Source organism: Ailuropoda melanoleuca, chromosome 6 (assembly GCF_002007445.2).
Source record: "Ailuropoda melanoleuca isolate Jingjing chromosome 6, ASM200744v2, whole genome shotgun sequence".
NCBI lineage: Eukaryota > Metazoa > Chordata > Mammalia > Carnivora > Ursidae > Ailuropoda > Ailuropoda melanoleuca.
Window position 1 is genome coordinate 36,425,920 of NC_048223.1, and position 23,205 is coordinate 36,449,124.

The 23,205-nt window shown below is 41.2% G+C and overlaps 1 protein-coding gene across 1 annotated transcript in view; it reads left to right on the top strand.

The window, feature by feature from the left end:
- Window positions 1–3,112: 3,112 nt before the first annotated feature.
- The window catches only part of SCN11A (sodium voltage-gated channel alpha subunit 11), an 87,294-nt gene continuing 67,201 nt past the window's right edge, over window positions 3,113–23,205 (top strand). The window contains exons 1-4 of the mRNA XM_002930005.4: window positions 3,113–3,379; window positions 6,573–6,691; window positions 7,760–7,861; window positions 22,349–22,477. Of these exons, the coding sequence (XP_002930051.1) occupies window positions 3,113–3,379; window positions 6,573–6,691; window positions 7,760–7,861; window positions 22,349–22,477 (617 nt within the window). The remainder of the gene's footprint in view (window positions 3,380–6,572; window positions 6,692–7,759; window positions 7,862–22,348; window positions 22,478–23,205) is intronic.

The window sequence follows — 23,205 nt, forward strand, 5'->3', positions numbered from 1 at the left end:
CAGTTTAATTCTTCAAACAATTTTCCGTGCAATGCAGTCTATTTCTGTACAGATAAAAATTTCAGAATCAAGTGTTTGAGGTAGAAGTTTTACAACAAACATTTAAATCATTCCAAATTTTACCAATTATACCATATTGATTTTTATTAATTTAATTAATTTTGCATGCACAGCCTCTATTTCTACAGTCCAATTTTCCTGAGTCTGCTTTTATTAAAAATATTTCATTCTTTCATCAGTTTTTTCAGTTATTAAGAAAATTTTACTGCATGTGATTTTATTTTGTCAGATTTATTTGAGTTGATAATTTTTATAAAGTCCTCTTATTCCAAGTTCAATTTTTGTAATTTCCAATATTAACTTTAACACGTGATTCTTTAGTTATTTCAGCATCTATAACAAATTTTAATGTGCATGGTTTCTGGGGTTTTCAATTTTATTTGTGTTACTTATTTCCATCAAGCCTCTTTTCTACTAGAAATTGAGTGAATATCCCCAGGGTCAGAACAACAGGGGCAGAGTGTCCAGTTTCTTCTTTAATAGTCTCCTTATCATGATAGAAGCCCTGCACTGGATTCCTTGCTATAACTTAGCATGAGGTCTAGTTTTTACCATCCAGGGGCTTTCTAGGCTCACCTAACATTTTCTAGGATCAATCACCTAACATTCATATGATGTTGACTGCAGAGGACTTCCCTGTCTCAAATGTCTTTCATGAGCTCTAGAACCAAATACAGTAAAGCCTCATTGTTTTCCACTTCATTTATACCAATTCAATCATATATGTTTATGAGAGAGAGGGGAGTGGAATGGAAGGGAAGAGGAGTGGAGGGGTGGGAAGAGAAAGAATAATTTAAGTAGTGTGGCCAATTCCATCATCCAGGCACCTCCATAAAGAGCTTGACCCTGAATGAATGGAACAGAATGCAGTGAATCTAGATTCCCTGTGTCATCTCAGCTGACATATGACTCAGAATATGCACATCACATTACCCTTAGTGTGTTTAAAGACACATACGTTACCTTTATCATGGCCCTTAACACAAACTGACCAATTTGTGGATTAACTGAAGAAAGGGTGCTCTGTTCTGGCACTGGAAGAAAAATTGTCCGTATTGACCTTGTTGGCCGCTGAGTTGGGATGCCTCTTCAGTATGGTGCCTTCCTGAGGGATTTTCAAGAGAAGTTTGATTGTTTTTTTTTCTTATATGCTTTTTTTTTTTCAGAGGCTAACATGTGTAAGCTATGATTGCTCTGTATTCAAATGCCTCCTGGTTTTCTCTGTTTGCGGGTTCCACAAACAACTTCGACCTCATCTGTTTTAAATTCGCTTTATTCCCTCAAAGCCTCTTCCTTCCCTAGTGCTGTCTGTCTGCATGAGCGGCACTGTGTTGACCCAGCTCCCAAGCCAGGAACCTCAGCTCCTTCCTGTCCCTCAAATTTCTCCCTCCCCATAAATCACTTGTTAAGACTATTAAGTGACTATCAGATCCAACCACTCCATTAAGTCATCCTTAGTGGTTGTGATTGTTGCAATAATCTCTGCAGTTCCAGGTCCTCACCTCCTTCAGCCCCTCGCCCCAAGTCCTATCCAGTCTCATCAGTAAGAGGGATATTTTTTAAAAACCTGATATTGTTACTCCTCTGTAACAACAACAACGAAAACAACAACCCACTCTTTAGCAACTCCCCATTACCCTCAGGGTGAAATCCATGATATTTACTAAGGATTATCGGGCCCCCCACGCTCTCTCAATGCTGACTGGAGCCTTATCTGGCCATTCCATCCCACAAAATCTCCATCCCTGGCAGACAGAACCTGTTGATGGACACCATGTTCTTTTTCATCCATGGGACCCTGTACATACTGTTTGTTTCTCTTACCACATTCTAATGTTGTCCTCCTTTTTTTCTTGTCTATGTCTTACATCCTCTTCAGGTCTCAACTGGGACATTAAAGCTTTGGCAGATCATCCCTGATTCCCCAAGACCAGTTAGACACCTATCTCATGCACAGACATAGCACCCTCTACTTCTTCCTATGTTAGCATCTGTCATACTCTGTTGTAATTTCCCGTCTTTTATCTGTCTTCACCACTACTGCACCAGGGCAGCATAATTTGTAGGACTAGGAGGAGGGGCTATTGTTTCTTCTCCATTAGTGCCTAGCCATGTTCCTAGAACAGACACTGAGTACATGGTTGCTGAATGAGCAAACCAATGCTATGTTAGATTACCCATTTTAATTCTCTGGAGTGCCTTGGGAATCAATATTAGATTGGCATTCAGGTATATAAGAAAGGAAGAGGATGCCTAGCATGGGGAGTAAAGGTACTGAGCACTACTGCATTTTCTCACAGACTATTTTTAAATTTCAGGTTGTAGAGGAAGTCATTGTAGAAAGGGCTGTCAGGGATAGGGGCCAGTACAGCTATTATCCCATGGCAGAATTACCCTATTAGCTTTGGCAAATCCTTTCTGCTTTCTTGGGGTCTCATTTCTGCCAGATCAGGGTCTCAGAAGTAAGAGACTTGGCATAGAATCATAGGTGTTAGTATAAATGTTTGCACCTATGTTTCTAGCCTTTTTGTTTCCATTCCATCACATTTGAAGAACTTTGCTGACCAAACAATGAGAAGACGCATGCACCTATAGTTTTGATTTTGCAACCCATAGCTATGTCCCACTTAATTCCCTATCCTTTCTGTTCCTGTTCACACTGTGGCCACTGGGCCACCATCTGCAGTCCCCACTTCAGTAGTTTGGCGGGTTCAGTCTTACTGTCTTGCTCAATGCTTTGGTCTCAGTTTTAGATACTGGGCTTCTTCTGCTCATTGTTCCTGAACTTAACTTGTCACTTATACCCAGGTCCTCCAGGAATGATGGCCTGCTTTGGTCTTCCCTGTGCCCAAAATTCCTGCTGTATCCACAATGGTGGTCACCTCTTCTGACCTGCTCCACAGCCCATGAGCTCCCAAGCCCCCTCACTTTACTTAATTCTTATAGCCCCCCATGACACATCCTTGGAGAGTGGAATTCCAGGGCAGGCTGTGTGATTTCTACCTCAGAGCTCTCTGAGGATCTACTGCTTATCTCTGTCTCAAGGATGAAGATGGATGACAGGTGCTACCCAGTGATCTTTCCAGATGAGCGGAATTTCCGTCCCTTCACTTCCGACACTCTGGCTGCAATTGAGAAGAGGATTGCCATCCAAAATGAGAAAAAGAAGTGCAAAGACCAGACAACAGCAGAACCCCAGCCTCGGCCTCAGCTTGACCTAAAGGTCTCCAGGAAGTTGCCCAAACTCTATGGTGACATTCCCCATGAGCTGATAGCAAGGCCCCTGGAAGACTTGGACCCATTCTACAGAAATCATAAGGTAATTGAATGGGGGTCTGGGGTGTTCTAACCATGCAGTTATAATGACTGTTACAAGAATTCCCAAACACTGATCTTGGAGTTTGCAGGGATGTCTGTCCTCCTTTGTTATCACCACTTGTTGTTGTCTTCATACTCCTGAAAACCTCTTTCAGCCCTCATTTTCTCTCTGTAATATATGTTTTGGCAAGGAAGAGGAGGACTAGGAGTAGCAGGAAGGTTAAAAGGAAAACAGAAAAAACATAAATGGTGTCATGGAAAGAGGACTGGACTAACAGAAAGATTGGGTGTAAGCCATGTAAGTGATTGGCTTTTTGACTTTGGATAAACCACTTCACTAATCCTCATTTTTCTGATCTGTAAAATGGGGATCATGCCAGCTTCCTATAATATGGACATGATATGGAAGCACTTTATAAACTGTAAAGCATTAGGCCTATATGAAAGATGAATATTTCAGTAATAAGAGTTTTCCTCAGAAAACTCCTCAACTATAGGCTTTTTAGGCTACTAAATGAGATTTTTCGAGGCCTGAGCCATAGACCAACATGACACATAATAGAAGTTCAATAAATGAAGTCAAAGAATATGGAATGAACTGGGCATATGGAGATTTTATGTAAATCCCATGCTAATATATGATAGGCTTGCTGTTTAACCTACCTGAAGGTAGTTCTTGTAGGGAAATTCTAGTAAATTTCCTTAAAGGGGCTTCTGAGTGAGGAAATGTGAGCTCTGGGCTCTTCTAATGGCTGTTTCAAAGACTGGGGCGATGAGGACAGTCCTCCCCCTTCAGGAAAAGCTCAGAAGACCTTACCATCATCATCTCACTGTGTGATCCAGCTGAGAATGGAAAACCTACCTCACCAGACTTAGTTCAGAGAGGAAGAAAATTTGGGAAGCAGTCCTAAAAATATGAGATACTGAGACCATTCTCTGCTGGCAACCATAAGAAATTGAACTCTCCAGAGAAATGTTGCCTGGTATGTTCTTGTATTGGGAAAGACCTAGAGTTACCAGGCCAGATGGGAACTGTGTGTATAGAGGAAAGTGGGGTGTGAGTGAGAAGAACAAGAAAGGAGCTGAGAGATGAGGGAACAAAAACACTCCAGTATTTCTCCTTCTTATGCCCCAGAATTCCAGGGCCTTCTTGGAGGCAGAGTTGTTAAATGTGAGCTGACTGCTGGAGGTCTTCTGCCTCAGGGCCGGAGTAGGCAGCAGCTTGGTGCGCTGCAAATAGTCCTGGAAGGATAGGTTCTGTTCTAGAATCATCTCTTCTCAGGCTGGGCTCTCCCTTTAAATCAGAAGACATGATACTTTTTTAGAGCTCTGCACACCCACGACCCCATGTGGTCGGTACTCTCAGTAGTCAGGTGAGATATATGTGGTAGTTAGCACTCGACCTCGAAGATGAGGAATCCAACGACTAGATGGGGAAGTGGATTAGGCCAGGCCAATCAACTGGTAAGGAATGGAGTTGTGACTCAAACCCAGGGGCTCCTTCTGTAGTCTAAAGCTACTTCCTATCTTTAGAAATTTCCATTTTGAAGAGCTACAGAGAAAGCGGTGGAGTCAGCAAGCAGACAGAAGGAGATGGTACCTATCATTTTAATAATTAAAACCCTGGTGAGTGTAGTTAAATACACCATTAGTTGAAATATTTAAGGCAGTCAGAGATGGCATTAATAAAATATCAAGGGGTAAAGAGGCCGAGCCATATCATGCCACCTATTAATCTGGGGTGACCCACCTCAAGGAGAGGTTTGCTCTCTGCCCTAAAATTGTCTTTCTATCCAAAGGAAGAGCCCAGAATCCCTAAAGTGGGTCTTGGGCTCCTGAGATCATAGCTTTCAAAGAACTCTGTGGCCCATTTCCTTTTGTTATAGAGGCAACAGAAAATATCCTACTCCATTTTTTCCTGCAGCCAGATGGCCAGCAGACAAGTAAGTTCCAACAACTCAACGAAGGACAGTTGATGGTTGGCAGTGACTGAAGTTCTGGTACCTCAGCTAAGGCAGCATCCACCTGCTATATTGGGCCTGGGTGACAAGGCCTGTCTTTTCTGTATAAGAGCATACTGGATTACATGTCAAGTAGTACTTTTGCAAATCTTAAAGGAGCAGAGACATGGGGAAAAAGGAATGACCCTCATTCTGTGAAGGCTTTTGTAACTAACAACCTTAGGGACATGCAAGGGAATAGCCAGATTATGGCTAAATGGAAAGAAGGAGGTCTGGGTGTTGATGTTAGAAGCCTGTGAGTGATGGGTTGTTGTCCAGTGTCTGCTTCATTCCCAAAGCCCAGGAAGACATACTAGGAAGAAATGGGTGCATGTAAGGTATTCTTCAGTGGAGCCCAGTGGGCATTTTGGATGGGACAACATATCATTTAGCAGATCTGTCTCAGGTTTGGCATCCCTAGACCTATCCAATAAAGGCCAGTAGGGCCTTCAGTAATTGTGACAGACATTCAAAAACACCCACATGCATTTCCAGATGCCTTCTGTAGGTCCTTTCCCACCAGTTGGGAATCACGGTCAGATTTGCCTGAATGTCTGTGGGGAGAATGGGAGAGCAAGTCTGGGAAACTTGATGACTTGTTGATGATCCTCAAGGTTAGAATTGATTGACAGACTATCTCATGTAGAACTGCTCAGGTACGACAATATGGACTCTCTAGGTTCTTGACTATTCTAAGATTTGTTATGAAGTTTTCATTTGTAATCAAAATAATTTAATCTGCTGAATGTGAATGTTCAACACTACTTCCATCTCTCCAAGTTCCCTTCTAGTTCTTATCTCCATAGATACATACCATGGAGTACAATATGAAGGGTTTTGTTCTCCCCAGTTACTAGTCTCCACCCTTGTTTATCTGCAGGGACTATATGCTCCATTTCTGGAGTCTCCAGAGTATTCCACTGGTTGAACAGTCCACAGCTCAGTACTTATCTTGGGACTCTGAGTGAGACCTAGGCCACATAGTAGAACTGTTGGTGTCCAGAACCACAGTGTAGGCTGATCAGAAAGCACCTCGGACTTCAGAATGACAGCAGTCCAATTAGAAACTGTCATGATCATAATAAGCCAAGTGACACCTCAGTCTGGTTCCACTGAATTTTTTCTAAATGAACTCATGATAAATATTGTTTTGTCACTACATGTAATTCTTGTTGTGTTTGTTTGTTTTTGCAGACATTTATGGTGTTGAACAAAAAGAGAACAATCTACCGCTTCAGTGCCAAGCGTGCCTTATTCATTTTGGGGCCTTTCAATCCAATCCGAAGTTTAGCCATCAAAATCTCGGTCCATTCATATCTTTTCATTGCATCTTTTACTAAGTCAAGGTCATGTGAAAAGTGCAAGAGCCCCAGATTGTTCACATACTTGTTGAGTGGAATTAGCTCATTCTTGGAACAAATACTGGCTGAGTGCCTATTGCTGCACAGCGGGGGCTGTGCTAGTGCTGTGTGTGAACAAGACTTGGCCCAGCTCTGGGATCCTGTGGCCTCAGAAGGAGATGGGCCCAAAAGGCAGGTGATTTCGTTAGTGAGATGGACAGTTTGGGAGTGGTAGCTGTGCTTTGAGGGCATCCAGGATGACTTCCTGGAGAAAGGAACATCTAAGTTGAGACCCAAACAAAGGTTGCAAACTGTCAACCTGTGTTCTGTATTTAGCTGCTAAATGTGTTGTATTGGACCTACACGGTGTTTAAAATTTTATGGAAACACCTATAATGTTAAAAGTCCAGATTTCCAGCATCTTTTGAAGATGGAACCTCTGTAAAGACTAGGCCTGCATTCCTACCTGGCAAAAATTGGTGTAGTGAGGAACCACTGCCTCTTTCAGAGGGGCTGTGCAAACTCTGCTTTACCACATCTTCACCCCTCTCTGTGACCCAGCATCCGCCCATTTCACCCACTTAAATTACTCCCCAGACTCTTAAGACTTTGAGCTTCCAACCTCAGTCTTAAAGAGTAAAGAGTAAAGACATTCCTGATGTGTGCAGCAGGTAGTGGAAACACTAGGCAGTTTTAGACTGGGAGAGGTGAGAAAGACATAGACTGGTAGACATAATGAAGTACTGGGGGCATGGGAAGGAATAACTATTCAGGTTGGATTCCCTAGAAGCAGAGCCTGAGATGGGGATTCTTATTTAAGTGATTTAGTTGAGGAGTGCTCTCTGGAGAAGGAAAGAGGGAAGCAGGATGGAGTGGTTCCTCAGGGGAGGGGACAGCTATGAGTTGTTCTTCGCCAACACTCACAGTAAGCAGACAGATGCACCTGCAGAAAAGGAGACCTGGAGGTATGCCCACAGCCTTCATTATGATTGATGACATGTGCCACCCTGTAGTGTACCTGCCTTAACAGACAGCAGTCACGTTGTTCAGTATGTTCATCATCTGCACCGTCATCATTAACTGTGTGTTCATGGCCTCTGCCTTCGGGAAGGAAAACAATAATATAGATACCGACAATGCTGAGTAAGTGTTTGTCCTGCCCTCGTCCATCCTAAGGTTTTAAACAAATATACCTAAAAGACTTATGATTACATCAAAGTTCAGATATACAGAGAAAGACAAACACCCATAATCCCAGTTTCCCAACACAAATGCTGGCAGAGTCAATTCTAGTTTTGTATACATATTTTTAATAATTGTTTTTTGAAGACATTTTAAAATACTAAACAGTACACATACAAATTTTATGTCTAGCTTTTAAGTGGTTTTCTTTGTGCTTAGATAGGCTTTATAGGAATCTACTTTTATGGTTATATAATATTTTATCAGGTGAATAAACCATAATTTACTTAACCATTCTAGTGTTTTACTACTACAAATATTGCAACAAGCAACATTTTTACATATAGCTACTTCTTAAAAATTACTATTTTCTTAAGATAGAGTCTTAGAAATGGGTTTACTGGATTGAAAGGTACATTTTAATGCTTGAAAAAATATATGGTGACAAAATATTTTCCAAAAAGTTTGGAAAATTGTTAATTTATAGAGTTGAAAATATTTACATTTCCTTAATTTCTGGATGGGTTGGACATTTTGGTTTTAGTTTGTGAATTCTGTATTCCCATCTTTGCCCATGTATCACTTTTGCTTTTATCCTGGTGAGTTTGAGTGAGTTCTTTGCATAATTAAAATATTAACTTTTTGTAATATTTAGTTGGTTATTCAGACATACAAGTTAATTTCTCAACTTAGAAAGTTCTATATATATATATTTTTTATTTTATTATATTATGTTAATCACCATACAGTACATCCCCAGATTCCGATGTAAAGTTTGATGCTTCATTAGTTGCGTATAACACCCAGTGCACCATGCAATACGTGCCCTCCTTACTACCCATCACCAGTCTATCCCATTCCCCCACCCCCTCCCCTCTGAAGTCTTCAGTTTGTTTCTCATAGTCCATAGTCTCTCATGTTTCATTCCCCCTTCTGATTACCCCCCTTTTCTTTATCCCTTTCTTCCCCTACCGATCATCCTAGTTCTTATGTTCCATAGATGAGAGAAATCATATGATAATTGTCTTTCTCTGCTTGACTTATTTCACTTAGCATTATCTCCTCCAGTGCCGTCCATGTTGCAGCAAATGTTGAGAATTCGTTCTTTCTGATAGCTGAGTAATATTCCATTGTATATATGGACCACAGCTTCTTAATCCAGTCATCTGTTGAAGGGCATCTCGGCTCCTTCCATGATTTGGCTATTGTGGACAATGCAGCTATGAACATTGGGGTGCATATGGCCCTTCTCTTTACTACGTCTGTATCTTTGGGGTAAACACCCAGTAGTGCAATGGCTGGGTCATAGGGTAGTTCAATTTTTAACTTTTTAAGGGACCTCCACACTGTTTTCCAGAGTGGCTGTACCAACTTGCATTCCCACCAACAATGTAGGAGGGATCCCCTTTCTCCACATCCTCTCCAACAATTGTTGTTTCTTGCCTTGTCTATCTTTGCCATTCTAACTGGCGTAAGGTGGTATCTCAGTGTGGTTTTGATTTGAATTTCCCTGATGGCTAATGATTTTGAACATTTTTTCATGTGTCTGTTAGCCATTTGTATGTCTTCATTGGAAAAGTGTCTGTTCATATCTTCTGCCCATTTTATGATTTGTTTATTTGTTTCTCGTGTATTGAGTTTGAGAAGTTCTTTGTAGATCTTGGATACCAGTCCTTTATCTGTGGTGTCCTTTGCAAATATATTCTCCCATTCCGTGGGCTGTCTCTTAGTTTTTTTGACTGTTTCCTTGGCTGTGCAGAAGCTCTTTATCCTGATAAAGTCCCATAAGTTCATTTTATCTTTTATTTCTCTTGCCTTTGGAGATGTGTCGTGAAAAAGGTTGCTCTGGCCGATGTCATAGAAGTTGTTGCCTATGTTCTCCTCTAGAATTTTGATGGATTCCTGTCTCACATTGAGGTCTTTCATCCATTTGGAGTTTATTTTTGTGTATGGTGTGAGAGAGTGGTCAAGTTTCATTCTTTTGCATGTAGCTGTCCAATTTTCCCAGCACCATTTATTGAAGAGACTGTCTTTTTTCCACCGGATGTTTTTTCCTGCTTTATCAAAGATTAGTTGCCCAAAGAGCCGAGGGTCCATTTCTGGGTTCTCTATTCTGTTCCATTGGTCGATGTGTCTGTTTTTGTGCCAGTACCATGCTGTCTTTGTGATCACAGCTTTGTAGTACAGCTCGAAATCCGGCATTGTGATGCCCCCAGCTTTGTTTTTCCTTTTCAACAGTTCCTTGGAGATTCGGGGCCTTTTCTGGTTCCATACAAATTTAAGGACTATTTGTTCCAGTTCTTTGAAAAATGTCCTCGGTATTTTGATCGGGATAGCATTGAAAGTGTAGATTGCTCTGGGTAGTATGGACATTTTAACTATGTTAATTCTTCCAATCCATGAGCATGGAATATTTTTCCATCTTTTTATGTCTTCCTCAATATCTTTCAAAAGTGATCTATAGTTTCTAGCATATAGGTCCTTTACGTCTCTGGTTAAGTTAATTCCAAGGTAACGCATGGTTTTTGGTGTTATTGTAAATGGGATGGATTCCCTAATTTCTCTTTCTTCAGTCTCGTTATTCGTGTATAGAAATGCAACTGATTTCTGGGCATTGATTTTGTATCCTGCCACCTTACTGAATTGTTCTATAACTTCTAATAGTTTGGGAGTGGATTCCTTTGGGTTTTCCATATAGAGTATCATGTCATCTGCAAAGAGAGACAGTTTGACTTCTTCTTTGCCGATTTGGATACCTTTGATCCCTTTTTGTCTTCTGATTGCTGTTGCAAGGACTTCTAGTACTATGTTGAATAATAGTGGCGAGAGTGGGCATCCTTGTCGTGTTCCTGATCTTAAGGGAAAGGCTTCCAGCTTTTCCCCATTGAGAATAATGCTTGCAGTAGGCTTTTCATAGATGGCTTTTATGAGATTGAGAAATGTACCCTCTATTCCTACACTCTGAAGGGTTTTAATCAGGAAAGGATGCTGTATTTTGTCAAATGCTTTTTCTGCATCAATTGAGAGGATCATATGGTTCTTGAGTCTTTTCTTGTTGATATGATGTATCACATTGATTGATTTGCGAGTGTTGAACCATGCTTGCATCCCAGGTATGAATCCCACTTGGTCATGATGGATAATCCTTTTAATGTACTGTTGGATTCTATTAGCAAGGATCTTGTTGAGGATTTTGGCATCCATATTCATTAGAGAAATCGGTCTGTAATTCTCCTTTTTGAGGGGGTCTTTGCCTGGTTTGGGGATCAAGGTAATATTAGCCTCATAGAATGAGTTTGGTAGCTTTCCTTCTGTTTCTATTTTTTGAAATAGCTTTAGGAGAATAGGTATTATTTCTTCTTTGAATGTTTGGTAGAATTCCCCAGGAAAACCGTCTGGGCCTGGAGTTTTATTATTTGGAAGGTTGTTTATCACTGACTCAATTTCTTCATAGTTAATTGGCCTATTTAAGAAATCTATTTCTTCCTGTTTCAGTCTTGGTAGTTTATAGGTTTCCAGGAAGGCCTCCATCTCTTCCAGATTGTTTAGTTTTTTGGCATATAGCTGTTGATAAAAGTTTCTAATAATCCTTGCAATTTCAATGGTGCTGGTCGTGACCTCTCCCTTTTCAGTCATAATTTTAATAATCTCAGTCCTTTCTCTTTGTTTTTGGACAAGTTTTGCCAGTGGTCTATCAATTTTATGGATTCTCTCAAAGAACCAGCTTCTAGTCCTGTTGATCTGCTCTACTGTGGTTCTGGTCTCTAATTCATTGATTTCTGCTCTAATCTTGGTCAACTCCTTCCTTGTCAGTGGGTTAGGCCTGTCCCTCTGTTGCTGTTCCAGTTTCTTGAGGTGAGAATATAGAAACTGCATTTTAGATTTTTCTATTCTTTTGAGTGAGGCTTGGATGGCTATGTATTTCCCCCTTAGGACTGCCTTTGCAGTATCCCATAGGTTTTGGACCGTTGTGTATTCATTCTCGTTGGTCTCCATAAATTGTTTAATTTGTTTTTTGATTTCCTGGTTTATCGAGTCATTCTTGAGCAGGATGGTTCTTAGCCTCCAAGTGTTTGAGTTTCTTCCAGGTTTTTCCTTGTGGTTGAGTTCCAATTTCAGAGCGTTGTGGTCTGAGAATATGCAGGGGATAATTTCAATCTTTTGGTATTGGCTGAGACCTGTTTTGTGTCCCAGAGCATGATCTATTCTTGAGAATGTTCCATGGGCATTTGAATAGAATGAGTATTCTTTGGTTCTGGGGTGTAGTGTTCTATATATATCTATGAGGTCCAACTCGTCGAGTATGGCATTCAAAGCCTTTGATTCTTTGCTTAGTTTTTGCCAGGGTGTTCTGTCTATTTCTGATAGTGGGGTGTTGAGGTCCCCTACTATTACTGTGTTCTTATCTATATGTCTCTTTATTTTGGTTAAGAGTTGGCTTGTGTATCTTGCTGCTCCCCTGTTGGGGGCATATATATTAATAATTGTCATATCCACTTGTTGAATACTTCCTTTAAGAATAATATAGTGCCCTTCTGTATCTCTCTCTATGGCCTCTAGTTTAAAATCCAGTCTATCTGATATGAGAATTGCTACTCCAGCTTTCTTTTGAGGTCCATTTGCGTGGAAGATGGTACTCCATCCCCTTACTCTAAGTCTGAATGCATCTTTGGGTTCAAAATGAGTCTCTTGTAGACAGCAAATGGATGGGTCATGTCTTTTTATCCAATCTGCAACCCTGTGGCGTTTTATGGGAGAGTTTAAGCCATTTAGATTGATAGAGATTATTGACAGATATGATTTTAATGATGCCATTTCTCTTTAAAGTCTTTGTATCGGTTGTGACTTGCTGCTCTGTATCACTCTTGGGGCCTTTTTACCTTTATAGAGCCCCCCTTAATATCTCCTGTAGGGCTGGTTTCGTGGTTACGAAATTGGTTAATGATTGGCGATTTTGGAACGTCTTTATTTCTCCATCAATTCTGAATGACAGCTTTGCTGGATAAAGGATCCTTGGCTGCATGTTTTTCTCTGAAAGAGCTTTAAAAATGCCCCCCCAAGCCTTTCTCTCATTCCAGGTCTCTGTAGACAGGTCTGACGTAATCCTGATACCTTTGCCTTGGTACGTGAGAAATTTCTTTGCCCTGGCCGCTTTCAATACTGTATCCTTGGATCTAATATTTGCGAATTGCACTATGACATGCCGTGGCGTAGGTTTGTCCTGGTTGAGCTTGGATGGGGTCCTCTCTGCCTCTTGGACACGAATGCTTGTTTCCCTTGCTAGATTAGGGAAGTTTTCAGCTACAATTTGTTCAAATATCTCTTCTAGACCTCTGTTTTTCTCCACCCCTTCAGGGATGCCGATGATTCTGACATTGGATCGTTTCATAGAGTCAGTAATCTCCCGTAATCTACATTCGTGGGCGTGGATTTTTTTAAGACCAGCTTCTATTTTCGTTTTTTCTTCTACTAACCCATCCTCCAATTCGCTAACGCGTTCCTCTGCCTCGGTGACCCTGGCCGTCAGAGCCTCTAGTTTTGACTGTATTTGGCCCACTGAGTTTTTAATTTCTGTCAGATTCGCTCTCATTTCTGCCCTTAGGGATTCTATATTCTCAGCAACGCTTTCTCTGATGCTTTTTTCAAGTTTACTCATCATCTTGACCATTGTTGCTCTGAATTCCATTTCTGATAATTGGGATACATCCATATGTATTAATTCTGTGGCCGAGGCCAATTCTGTGGCAGAGGCCACAGACTCATTATCTTTTCTTTGCTGGGGGGGACTTCTCCTTCTCGTCATTCTGATGAAGAGAGATTGCAGGGTTGTCCAGAGCCCAAGTGTTGACTGGGACCCAGGCCGTGCGCCCTTGTTTTATAGAGATCTTAGGGATGTGGGCTTCTTCCTTAAAGAGTTTATTTATTTATTTGAGAGAGAGAGAGACAGTCAGCAAGAAAGGGAACCCAAGCAGAGGAGTGGGAGAGGAAGAAGCAGGTTCCCGGTGGAGAAGCCCGATGAAGGACTCCTTACGGAGCGTTGTGATCACACCCTAATCCGAAGACAGGTGCTTGGTGACTGCGCCACTCAGGCGCTCCGGGTTGTGGGCTTCTTGATTTTTCAGCCTGCCTTCTGGGGGAGGGGCCTGCCTGCCGGTACTCAGAAAACCCTGTTTGGGTAGAGTCTCTGTGTCCCTTGCGAGGGGGGATGGGGATGGGCACCCTGTGAGCCGGTATTTCCGGGCTTTTGTTCTCTGGCGGCTTTCCCTGGCGGTTTGCTATGCCTCTTCTGAGAGAGCAGCAGCGGCTGAAATTCAGCCTCTGTCTCAGAACAGAGGGATCGCGGATCGTTCTCCACTGATGTTCTGGCCACTTTAACTCTGTTTCTGTTGGTGCTGCTCAACCCTGCAGCATCCCGGGCTGTGCGCCCCACACCCGGCGTCCCAGCCCTCACTTCCAGGGCCGGCACGTCTCTGTCCTTTGTGTTTCCAACCCCGCCAGCCGCCAGCCGCCCCGCGCGGGCTCCCGGAGCTCCCCGTCTCAGTCTGGTGTCTCACGGGTGCTGACCGCGAGTCCGCCTGCTCCCCCGTGCAGGTGGCCCTCCAGCCGCCAGCCGCCCCGCGGACGCTCCCGGAGCTCCCGGTCTCAGCCTCGATCCAGTGAGCACACCGGAGCTCCGGAGCTCCGTGAGATGCTTGGTGGTGCACGCTCCCGGCTCACGGACTCAGTCTGCCGTTTCCAGAGTGCGGGTCCGCGGTCCGCCCGCTCCCCGGTGCAGGTGGCCCGCCAGCCGCCCTGCGCGCGCGCTCCTGGAGCTCGCGTTCTAAGTCTGTTGTCTCGCGGGTGCCGTCCGCGAGTCCGCCTGCTCCCCCGTGCAGGTGGCCCGCCAACCGCCAGCCGTCCCGCGTGCGCTCCCGGAGCTCCCTTCTCAGCCTGCTGTCTCAAGCGTGCGGGTCCGCGGTCTGTCCGCTCCCCCTTGCAGGTGGCTACCGCTTCCCGGCGCCCTGACACGGCGGCTCCCTCCCCCTTCTGTTTAGCTTCCGATATCTGTGCGCGGTTTCACGGCTCCCCGCTTCGTACCTCGATACTCAGCGCTGGAGATGTTCATTTGTAGAGATCCAGATGTATCTTCCTGCGTCTCAGGCTGATTCCGTGGATGTTCCTGGGTCTGGTACCTATCCAGCTCAACTCAGGGGACCAGCTGAAAAAGGGGTCCCCTACTCCTCCGCCATCTTAACCTCCTCCGCCTACAGCATCCTTTCTTGAAAAAAAACTCTGTAGGTTAATATAAATGCCTGTATTATTCTATTTTGGGCTTGTGACTTCTCTTTGTTTTCTTCGCCCTCTGAGTGCCTTAAAAAACCACCAACATTTCACTCTCCAAAACCGCCTCGGTTCAGAGCTCGGTGGGTCTCCGTGGATCTAAAGCTCATCCTGCGAAAGTTCTATATTTTGATAAATACCCTCTTTATGTTGTCTTAGTTTTTCTAACTTAACATATTTACTGCTTTAGTCTTTCAGGAATATATTGGGTAATAAATTGACAGAATAATCTCTTATTTTGATCACATATTTAACTATATGATAGAAACCACCACAATCAACATTACAGAACATTCCAGACACCCTTAAAGTTTCCTCGTGCCTCTTGGCAGTAAATCCCCTGACACAACTCCCAACGCCAGACTTGATCTGCTTTCTGTCACCCTAGGCTAGTCTTGCCTTTTCTAGAATTTCATATAATGGACTCATGTGGTATATATGATACCATACTTTCAAGTCTGGCTTCTTCCACTTAGCATGTTTTGAGATGCATCCATGTTCTTGTTTGTATCACTGGCTTTCCCCTTTGTTGTTGAGTTGTATTCCTTTGTATGGGTATACCACAATTTGTTTTCCCTTTCACCTGTTTATGGACGTGGGTTGTCTCTAGTTTTTGGTTATTATGAACAAACTTACTATGAACATTTCTATATAAAATTCTTTTTGTGGATATATGTTTGCATTTCGCTTGGATAAATACCTTGGAGTGGAACTGCTGTGTATTATATGATAAGTATATGAGTAACTTTTTAAGAAACCGCCAAACTTTTCCAACGTGGCTGCACTGTTTTATATTTCTGCTAGCAATATGTGAAAGTTTCAAAGTCTTTATTAATTACATCCTTCAATTTACTTTGAGTTTAATTTGCTCTTCTATATCTAGCTTCTTTAGGTAGAAACTTGGTTAGTTTGAGATCTTCTTTTCTTGAGCAATTGTATAAAGCTATAAATTTCCATCCATGCACTGCAAAAGCTTCATCCCACAGATGTTGATACATTGTGTTTTTATTCCCTTTTGGTTAAACATATTCCCTACTTCTTGTGATTTCTTATTTGTTCCATTTGTTATTCGGAAGTGTGGTTTTTTAATTTACAAATATTTTATATTTTTCTAGTTGTCTTATTGTTAATGATTCCCAATTTAATTCGGTTGTAGAGAATATACTCTGTAAGATTTCAATCTTTTGAAATTAGGAAAAACTTATTTTATGGTTCTACCCTGGGGAATGTTTCACATGCCCTTGAAAGAACGAAGGTTCTGCAGTTGTTTGGTGTGATATTCTGAAAATGGTCAGTTAGGTTAAGGTGGTTGATAGTGCCATTTAGATTTTATCTTTTAACCATTTCTATTAGTACTTCTATGAATTACCAAGGTGACACTTGAAGTCTCCATCTATGATTGTGAATTTGTCACTTCACAATTTTCACTTAGAAAAACCCAAGCTTTGCTTCATGTATTTTTGCTGCACTGTTATTAGGCATGTACAGATTGATGGTTATTATATCTTCCTAATGTATGCATTCTTTTATCATTATAAAATGTCTTTATTTCTAGTAGCATTCCTTTTACTATTTATTCCTTTTAGTATTATTTTGTCTGAGATTACTATAGCTATTCCACCTCCTTGTTTGTGTGGCATATCTTTTTCCACCCTTTTACTCTCAACCCCTTTTTGTAATAGTGTATTGTATTTTTGTATTTTAGTGTTTTTGTACTAATAGTGTTTCTTTTGTATTAATGGTGTATGTGTGTAAAGAGCACATAGTTGGTTCTTGTTTATTATGCAGTCTATTTTTTAATCTCTGCCTTTGATGGAATATTTATTTCATTTGCATTTAATATAATTATGAATATGCTTGAATTCAGGTCTCCTGTTTTTCTATCAGTTTTCTGTTGCTCTCATCTGTTTTTTGTTCCTTTGCTCTTCTGTTGTTCTTTCACTCCTGCCTTCTTTTTTGTTAATCAGGTATGTGTAGTACTTCATTTTAATTCTCTGCTGTTTTTTTGAGCTTTCCTTCTTTGCATTACTTTTTAGTGATTGCTGCTTCTCTGCTGGTAAGTGGGACTTGGGATCTAGTTAACACTCATGAGCTCAGGCCTGTGCCTTAGAACAAGGGGCATGGACACCCCTGGGAATAGAAACCATCCTGATAATATCACTGGGGAAAATGGTCTCCCCTCTAGAGAGTTGGCTATTCCATGTGAGGAGCTAACTGATAGTGCAGGGGCTGCTGCTCATTATTTATTGCAGTGTCTCTGGAAGCCTTTGGAGTCAACAAAGGGAGATCTATGGAGGAGGCAGATCCAGGAGTGGGGATTGCTCCATAGTAGTGGTCTGCCCTGCCAGCACTTCTGGTGAGATGCAATGAGTCTTCTTTTTCTATTAATAGAAAGCAGTGGTCCGATTGAATGCTAATCTGCTCAAAGGCCATTTTCACTACTAACAGACCCATAAGGCAGAGATATGAAAGAACACTTGTCTGGGCTGTAGGGAAGCTGCTGCTATCCCCTGGTGGCATTTGGACTGGCAATGGATTCATGAAAGTGGAGGTGGGACAAGGCTGTTGAAAATGGTTTTATAAAAGAACGCATGTAGCTGAGTTGTTAGGCCCATGGGGGAAGAGTTTCTTTAGTTTTGTCGGTGTCCTTTGGTTAGAAACCTTTTAAATGGGAATTTCTATTGTATATATGGAATATTACTCAGCTATAAGAAAGAACGAATTCTCAACATTTGCTGCAACATGGACGGCACTGGAGCAGGATAATGCTAAGTGAAATAAGTCAAGCAGAGAAAGACAATTATCATATGATTTCTCTCATCTATGGAACATAAGAACTAGGATGATTGGTAGGGGAAGAAAGGGATAAGAAAAGGGGGGTAATCAGAAGGGGGAATGAAACATGAGAGACTATGGACTATGAGAAACAAACTGAGGACTTCCGGGGGGGTGGGGGAATGGGATAGACTGGTGATGGATGGTAAGGAGGGCACGTATTGCATGGTACACTGGGTGTTATACGCAACTAATGGAGCATTGAACTTTACATCGGAATCTGGGGATGTACTGTATGGTGATTAACATAATATAATAAAAAATCATTAAAAAAAATGGGAAATTGATTCCAAGCTGATAGTTCTCAGAGAGTGAATGCCAGAGTGCCCTAGGATCAGGTCATAGTCTTCTGTTAACCTACCTGGACACCACCCATGGCCCTGACTGGATACTCTAACCATGCTTGAACTGATAGTGAAACATTCCAGAGGGCCTTATTTGCCTGGTGGCTTGGGGTTTCCCCATCATGGAGCTCCCAAGCCCTGTTCCTGGTGGTGGGCATGGCTCTACTCCATATCATATGTCATGTTGGTCTGCCTGTCCCTCTATTGGCCAGGCTTCTGCTGGAAAAGAGAGAATGGGGGGGATGGGAGGTGGGAGGCCAGGTGGTAGGGCAGAAATGGCAGTCAGAGGCTGTTGCCTCAATTGTCTGAGATCTAGATGGAGACTTGCAAAATCACACAAATCTGCAATTACAGCCTTTTCCCAAAATACCCTTAACTTTGTAAATTATACCTGAGTTTTAAAAATGGTATTTCAGGGCAGACATGAATTAATCTGCTGTGTTCATTTGTCACCTAAAAGGTGATCAGCTTTTAAAAAAAGACTGAAAGAGAGAGCTGCTCATAGCCATTTCTCCTCTTGGATTTGGTTACTTTGGATTTTTCAAGTTCCCAAGGCCTTAGTTCTTTAGCCTTGTGGGCTGACAGTGGCTGGATATTATACCAGAAAAGGTCCACTTCTTTTACTGTGAAATGACAGATTGTTTAGATTGTTTGAATTGATTGTTTCTGTCCCTAAAGGGGAACGTGTGTGTGTGTGTGTGTGTGTGTGTGTGTGTGTGTGTGTGTGCAGAACCAGCATTTTTGACAGCTAGGGATTATAACAAGAGAGATGGAATATTGTGGGGTTTCGTTGTTGTTTTTTATTTGCTTATCTTGTTTGTTTGTTTTTGAAGGAGGAAGGGGACAAAGGGAAATAAATTAGAGGATAGAACATGATGAAAGACTCAGGGAAGAGGATGGAAATAGGTTTTTCTTTTTAATTCCGGTAAAATACATGTTACATAAAATTTACCATCTTAACCATTTTTTTCTATGTTTAATTTTTTTATTTTAATGTTTTATTATTATATTATGTTAGTCACCATACAGTACATCCCTGGTTTCTGATGTAAAGTTCGATGAATCATTAGTTGCGTATAACACCCAGTGCACCATGCAATATGTGCCCTCCTTACTACCCAACACCAGTCTATCCCATTCCCCCACCCCCCTTCCCTCTGAAGCCCTCAGTTTGTTTCTCATAGTCCATAGTCTCTCATGCTTCATTCCCCCTTCTGAACCCCCCCTTTCTTTATCCCTTTCTTCCCCTACCGATCTTCCTAGTTCTTATGTTCCATAGATGAGAGAAATCACCATCGTAACCATTTTTAAGTGGTATTGAGTATATTCGCAGAGTTGTGCAACCAATTACCACCATCTATCTCCAGAACTCTTTCCATTTTGTAAAACTGAAATTCTGTGCCCATTAAACACTAACTCCCCTCCAGTCCCTGGCAACCACCATTCTATGTTGGGTTGCTATGTATTTGACTGCTCTAGGTGCCTCATTTAAGTGGAATCATACAGTATTTGTCTTTTTGTGATGGGTTCATTTCCCTTAGCAGAATGACTTCAGGGTTCATCTATGTTGTAGCATGTGTCACAGTTTCCTTCCTTTTTAAGGCTAAATAAGTCTAGTTACCATACAAAATTTTTACAATATTATTGACTGTATTCCCTATGCTGTACATTACATCCCCCTGTCTTATTTCTTTTATAACTGAATGATTGCACTTCTTAATCCTCTTCACCTATTTCATCCATCCCCCATCTCCCATCCCCTTCCCCTCTGGCAACCATCAGTTTGTTCTCTGTTTCTAGGCGTCTATTTTTGTTTTGTTTATTTTGCCTTTCAGATTCCACATATAAGTGAAATCCTACAGTATTTGTCTTTCTTTGTCTAATTTTACTTAGCATAATTCCCTCTGGTCTATCTTTCTTGTCATGAATGGCAAGATTTCATTCTTTTTTATGGTGGAGTAATATTCTATTGTGCATATATACTACATCTTCTTTATCCATTTATCTGTTGATGGACACTTAGATTGCTTCCATATGTTAGCTATTGTAAATAATGCTGCATTGAATGTAACGGTATGCATTCTTTTCAAATTGGTGTTTTCATTTTCTTTGCATAAATACCCAAAAGTGGAATTGCTGGATCATATGGTACTTCTATTTTTAATTTCTAAAGAAACTGGTGATGGGTATTAAGGAGGGCACATATTGCATGGTGCACTGGGTGTTATACGCAAATAATGAACCATGGAACATTGCATCAAAAACTAAGGATATACTGTATGGTGACTAACATAACATAATAAAAAATTATTATAAAAAAATAAAGGAACCTCTATACTGTTTTCCATTGTGGCTGAACGAATTTACATTTCCATTAACAGTGCACGAGCGTTCCCTTTTCTCTGCATCCTTGCTAACACTTGCTTCTTGTCTTTTTGATAATATTCATTGTGATAAGTGAGAGGTGATATCTCACTGTGGTCTTGGTTTGCATTTTCTTCATTATTAGTGACCTTAAGTGTCTTTTCATGTGCTTGTTGGCCATCTGCATATCTTCTCTGGAAAAATATCTATTTGGGTCTTCTGCCCATTTTTAATAAGATTGTTTGCTTGATATTGAGTTGTATAAGTTTTTTATATATTTTAGATGTTATCCCATAGGGGGCTATGGGATATAGTATTTGCAAACCTCTCTGTTTAGTAGATTGCCTTTTCATTTTGTTGATGGTTTCCTTTGGTGTGCAAAAGCTTTTCACTTTGATGTAGTTTCATTTGTTTATTTTTGCTTTTGTTGCCTTTGTCTGGGGATACAGATCCAAACAAATATTGCTAAGACCGATGTCAAAGAGCTTACTGCCTAAGTTTTCATCTAGGAATTTTATGGTTTGGGTTCTTACATTTAAGTCTTTAATACATTTTAAGTTTGTTTTTGTATATGGTGTGATTTTTTTTGTTGTTAAGTTGTATGTTCTGGGTATTAACTTCTCATCGGATACATGATTTGCAAATATTTTCTAGAAGTTGTATAGTTTCTGCTTTTGCACTTAGGATTTAATCCATTTGGAGTTAATTTTTGTACATGGTGTAAGGTAGGGGTCCAACTTCATTTTTTTGCATGTGGATATTGAGCTTTCCCAGCACCATTTGTTGAAAAGACTGTCCTTTTCCCACTGAATAGTCTTGGCATCTTTTTTGAAAATCATCTATCCATATATGTTAGGGCTTATTTCTGGTCTTTCTATTCTATTCCAGTGGTCTATATGTCTGTCTTTATACCAGCTCCACACTGTTTTGATTACTTTAGCTTTGTGATATATTTTGATGTGAGAAAGTATGAGACCTTCACCTTTTTCTTTTTCAAGATTGTTTTGGCTATTCAGGGTCCCTTGAAATTCCATATGAATTTCAGGATAGATGTTTTAATTCTACAAAGACTGTCATTACGATTTTGATAGGAATTGCGCTGAATCTGTAGATGACTTTGAGTAGTATGAACATCTTAATAGTATTAAGTCTTCTGATCCATGAACATGGGATATGGAAAGATCCAGTTTTTAGCCTTGTCATCTATTCTCTTTGTTCCTTTGCCACCGTCCTCTTCTGTACATCAAAATGACAATGCTAGAATAGTGGTGATAAAATAGCAGTAACAACCCCTAGTCCTAAGGTCCCATGTTGGCTAAAACGACTCTCAAAAATATGGCTGTAGAGCTAGTCATTGAACAGCAGCTTTGCAATTTTATCTGCGGGCCTGTTTCTCAGATATTCTAACTACTAGAACTTGCGTAAGGAACCTACCACTCTGAACTCTGGTTTGCTGAAAATAAGAATGTTAAATGTCACATTGAAATGGAATAAAACTGCATAATGGCCAGATAAGACGGATGGGCTCTCTGCTTTTCACATCACTTATCATGTTCCTACTTGTTCTGAATGATTTGCTTTATAGGTATGTCTTCACTGGGATTTATATTTTTGAAGCTTTGATAAAAATATTGGCAAGAGGTTTTATTCTGGATGAGTTTTCTTTCCTTCGAGATCCATGGAACTGGCTGGACTCCATTGTCATTGTAACAGCGTAAGAATGTCAAAGATGTTTATTGAGGAAACTCAGGGTGGGAAAGAATCTCCTTGGCTTCCACCAGGGCTTTGTGGGGGTCCACGTGAGTAACTGTGTCCTAATAATGCCTAGAGCTCTGAGTGCAGTGTTGGTTGGCCCTGAACAGCACCATGCAGCCAACTGGCCAGAGGCCACCAGTATGAATCCATTTCGGGCCACATTCATGCTCTCATTCCTTCAGCCATTCACTTCCCAAACACTGGCCTATTATGGGCCAAGTTTTGTGCAAGATACAGGGGTTGTGATAATGCAAACAAAACAAAACAAATAGACATGGTTCTCACCCTCTTGAAGCTCACAGTCCAGATGGGAAGAGAGAAAATTAACAACCATCACAGTCTGGTAGGGTGAGTGCTAGGACAGGAATTGAGCATATATTGGGCTGCCAGAATGTGTAGGAGGAAACACAGAGTCTTAAAAATCTTTGGCTACTGCAAGCTCTCAAGGAGTTTTTTGTTTTTTCTTTTTCATTTTCTCCTAGAAGTTTTATACACTTGGATTTTATGTTGAAGTCCGTGGTCCATTTTGAGTTAATTATTATGTATGTCGTATAAGACATGAGGTGAGAGTTGAAGTTCTTCCTGAAGGAAAAGACATCAGTTTGGCATCTGAATGATGAAACAGAGTCAGCAAAATAAAGAACAAGAAGAGCCATGGCCCATTGCCAGCACAATAATAATAAACCT